General features: G+C 49.4%; 1 protein-coding gene across 2 annotated transcripts in view; it reads right to left on the bottom strand.

The window, feature by feature from the left end:
- Positions 1-2,188: 2,188 nt before the first annotated feature.
- LOC146591112 (beta-soluble NSF attachment protein) overlaps positions 2,189-4,510 on the bottom strand; it is a 17,684-nt gene continuing 15,362 nt past the window's right edge. Inside the window, exon 10 of one of the 2 annotated variants that reach the window (XM_085313460.1) lies at positions 2,189-4,409. In XM_085313460.1, the coding sequence (XP_085169586.1) occupies positions 4,297-4,409 (113 nt within the window). In that variant the 3' untranslated portion in view covers positions 2,189-4,296. Of the gene's footprint in view, positions 4,444-4,510 lie in introns of both variants that reach the window. The other variant, XM_085313461.1, reaches the window with a different exon arrangement.

Below are 4,510 nucleotides of genomic sequence, written 5' to 3'. Positions count from 1 at the left end.
CGGGGAGCGCTCGGTACCGCTGCCGCGACCCAGGTGTGACGCTGGGGTGGTGGGCGGGCACCTGCCCGGCTCCAGCCCGGCCTCYCCCGGCTCTCCGGGGCTGGTTCAAGCTTTGCCCGGCGGCAGCGCCCAGGCCGGCCTGGAGGAGCTCTTGGCCGTGACCGTGGCCCGGGAGCCGAGGCTGCCCGGTGTCCGCGGCCAGGCGCTTKCTCGGCGGCCCAGGGTGCGGGCTCGTCGCCAGGGCACGTCCAGGCCCTGTCTCACCGGCTTCCTGCTACAGCTCCCCAGGCGCAGCRCGTGCTGCAAGGGAAATAAAATGTGCAGAAAAATACATTAAAGCAGGYGTAAAAGTAGAAAATGTGCTGTAAAAGCACCAGATCTGGCCCACTCCTAGTCACACATCTATTTGCATACTCACAGGGGAAATCTTCACCTCCTGCWATGGTGCTGCTTCAGTTTTCCTTCACCATCAAATGCTTATCACTGTGCTTTGAGATGCCATGCTGAGGGACCACCCACATAATCTCAGGAAAAAATAATTAAAATGGATTTATCTGTCATGGGGCCTTTATTCTGGCAGCGTTTACATGCACCTAGAGTCTAGGTTATCGTTGCAGCTGGCAGAGCCATTTTGCATGTAAGCACAAATGCAAACACCTTCCTGAAGGCCCCAGGGGCAGCGCGTCCCTCCCCGAGCCGGGGTACAGCGCTCGGACAGGTGTTACCTTCCCTAGAGCCATTGCCTCACGTAAATGCTCAAATGAATCATTACCTTATTGCTCTGTATGTTTCAGCAGCCCTTAAACTCCTCAAATAAACCGAGGCCAAGGCCACAGCCGGCATCTTCAGGAAGAGTGCACGACCCAGCCGGCTGAGGCTGACGCAGAGCAGGAGGGCTGCTGCCGCGCTCGCCTGTCTGCAGCTGTGAAGCTTGAGCCCAGCTCCGCACTATTTAGGAGGAAAACATCCAGAGTCCTTTCACAACGCTTAGCGCCAGCCCCTCCGCCGGCAGCAAGCCTGGCCGGCAGCGCCRCGGGGGCACTGGTCTTCCAGGCTCCTCGAGCCACGAGAGCCTTGTAAACCCCCCGTCGGCACGCCGGTAAGGGAGCTCAGCCAGAAGCTGCCCAAGGCAACAGGCATTTCAGCACCGTGGAGCCCCGTCCCCAAGCTCTCCCTTCTGGCCATGCATTTGGGCTAAGAAATCCAAGGGGAAAGGGGAAGCCCAGGCAGGTGGAGGGTGACAGGAACCATGGACTCGAACTGCAGCACCAGAGGTCAGGTTAAAATTRGGAAAAATTCTGTCTAACCACAGCAAGCAAAATCCAGTGAGGGCTTACAGCTCCCGTGCCAGGGTTTTCAGAGCAGGCTAGACAAAGTTGTTCCTACTRGCAGTGATGAACCAGGTGACTTCTTTTCTCCCTATTTTCTGTTGGTCTTTGGCCATTTTATTCTTATTTCATCAGAGAACATTTTTGTTCACTTGCTAAGTCACCTAGCGCCAGCAGAGCCCCAGCCTCCTGTGGGACACAGGGATATAGAACAAGCCAGAGCAGCTTTTTTTTTTGTGAACCTTAAAGGTTACTCTGAAGTTACTTCAGCTGCAGAAGTATAACCCAGAGGTTATATTTGAAATATTTATTCAAGCCCAATGTTGCTTTTGAAACTCTGTATTCCCAGTGCAGAACAGGTTGCTCAGAGAGGTTGTGGAGTTTCCTTCCCTGGAGATATTCAAAACCCGCCTTGACATGATCCTGTGCAACATGCTGTAGGTGACCCTGCTTGAGCAGGGGGGTTGGACTAGATGATCTCCAGCGGTCCCTTCCAACCTCAACTGTTTTGTGATCCTGTAATGACCCATGTAAAGAGTATGTAGATATATTTAAGCTCTGAGCATGAGTACGTGCAGACAGGGAAGCTTTTGCACTCCACAACCACATGAAAGTGAGTTACTTATATGTGAAAGTGAGTTACTTATATGATGGTCACTGTAAAATGACCATCCAGTGCTTTCCCATATGGGCTTGCATCCTCAGCATGGAAGTCTTCTCCCCTGAAAAGGCAGCCAAAGCACCCAGCACAGCACGCGGCGCAGCCCGGCTTTTACGATCAAGCCCTGCTGCTTTTTGTTCGGCTCTAGCGTTAGCTTGCCGGGTTCGTTTTCCAAGAAAGAACGCTTGTGACTACTATGTTCAYGATTTCTGTTTTATTACTGTACTGATTCACACACAACAGACTATGCTCTTGCTAAGGCCATTTCATTAAGTTGTCGTAATACAGAGTTTCATACTGGGGTGGAGAGGAAATACAGCGGAGTGGCAGATGGTCACTTTAAAACCGGCTGCTCAGCGGCCGCGCGCACCCGTCACTGCCACCGCGTGAGCACTGACAACCAGAAAAGCCAACAAATGGCATCAAACACTCGTGTCAGCCGAGAACGGAGCTAGTGAAGGGCATCTCAGGTGGAGGCAGATGGGGACCACAAGCCAAATATAACTATTTCTTTGCCAAGCTGGTGAGGAAGATGCACACGAAACACTGTGGCCTAAGTGACAATTTTGCTGCAGTCAGAGGTTGGTCACAAACAGGAGCCTCAAAACCCATCTGAGAGGTGAAGAACCGAGTTGCTTGCAAGAGCCAGCATCTTCCACGGCTTTGCTCCACTCGCCTTGCAAGTRCTGCAAAGCTCCTGGGCCCTTTCTTGCAAGGTGTGATACCCAGAACAGAGTCCGTGGAAAATAAGTGAGGAAAAGTCTGGAATTTCTCTCTTTCCTCCCCCCTTTTTTAAGGGCATATCAGAAGGATTTTTTTTTGGCAAGCGAGTGGCAGATATAGCACTACTTTAATACTGCTACAACACTTATGACAACAAGTTGACAAGTTAGTACTGAGCTGTACTTCAGATAAGTGCTTAGATTAAAAACAAACTGAAGACCAGCATGCCAGGTGATGACCATGTGGTACCTGCGGCGATGCCTATATACCTGCAGCAGTTACTACTGGGGGCTGCTATGATATTCCCGCTTTGGCAATGGAAAAGAGCAGCATTTGATATATAAATCAAGTCTTTCTTCATTCTCTGCATATCCCCAATGAGTCTGAAAATTACTTTATCTTACAGCAATACTAAGCACTGGCTCCCTCCAACAAACTGCATAGGCTCCTCAGTCCCTCTTAATATATACACGTGAAATAGGTAGCTTAATCGTCTCTACTTAAACTAAGCATTGCACAAAAGCGCCCGGGCTGCAGATGTTGTTTTAAAACACGTTTTTGTAATGGCTACAGGAATTTTCAGAGTGTCTACACCTTTTCAAGGTAAGCTTTGCATGATCTGTCACCCAGAGAGGCAAGGGAAGGTCCCTGGATCGTATCAAGTCTCAGCCGGTAATTTTGCACAGCCCAGGAATGAGCAGAAGGATCATAAAATAACCAGCCTTGCCCGGCACGCACAACGGAGCTGTGTTCGAGACAGCAGCAGGGCTTTAGGTAAACAAAGTTAGAAAAATATATTATTACAYGGGTCAAGTTATCTCGGGAGTGGAGGGATAGGGTGCACCACAGAATAAAATAGGTGGAAAAATACATCCAAGAAAATATAGAAGAACCTTACATTTTATATTTAGATCTTAAATACAAAATACAGGATTAACTAGGCCCATTCACAACTATCCAGAGGGTTGACATCAACCTAAGCAGACCTGTCCTCTCTGAATTATAAATGTTTTCTAAGCTAGGTCATTCTGTAGTCTGTATTTCTGTGTGCACACATGTATCTGTGTAGCACGTATACACACACGTGCGTACGGGACGTCAGAGTCACAAAGCCTTTCACCAGCACCGCTAAAAAAGCTCTATCATTAAAAAGACCAGCAAGGTCCCAGCTCATCTGACAGGTCCATGTGAAAACACAGAACAGGCACAACGCAGCAATAGATCAGGAGCGATTTTTTGTACCATACGGGCAAGGACAAAAACGTTCGCGTAACCTTAGGAGACAAAATGGGAAGGAAAGCATTGGAAGTGCACAACTGGGCTCACCAATAAATAAATAAATAAATAAATAAATAAATCCTGCCAGAAGTGTTTCTTCGACCTCTCCAGCGATACCCAGAGCATCATTTCTCACCTACCCACGCTGTCACGACACAGAGCAGGACACTAAAGAAACACACGAGGCATCTGACTCATAAACAACAAAATTAAGCGAGATATTTCATCACCTATTCCGTGACGGTCCCCGGCTGTAACGCGAGGACGGGTTAACGTAGGCCGCACGCCGCGGGCATCACGAGCGGATCACTTCAGGTCCCCGTCCCCTTCGCCCTGAATGGACTTCTTGATGCGAAGCAGCATGGTCGTGAGCCACTGATCCAAACGGGATATCGAGTCGAACTCTTTCACCTGTTGGGGGGGGGAAGACAAAAAAAGGTAGAAAAGTAATGACTGGAAAGCAAACGAGAACTCTGCAAAAGACGCGTGCYGCGTTTCGTTACGCTTTGTCTTTTAAAGC

This window comes from Rhea americana, unplaced genomic scaffold, assembly GCF_003343005.1.
Source record: "Rhea americana isolate MKP2758 unplaced genomic scaffold, rheAme1 scaffold_386, whole genome shotgun sequence".
Lineage (NCBI taxonomy): Eukaryota > Metazoa > Chordata > Aves > Rheiformes > Rheidae > Rhea > Rhea americana.
This window is presented reverse-complemented; position numbering and strand designations above follow the sequence as displayed.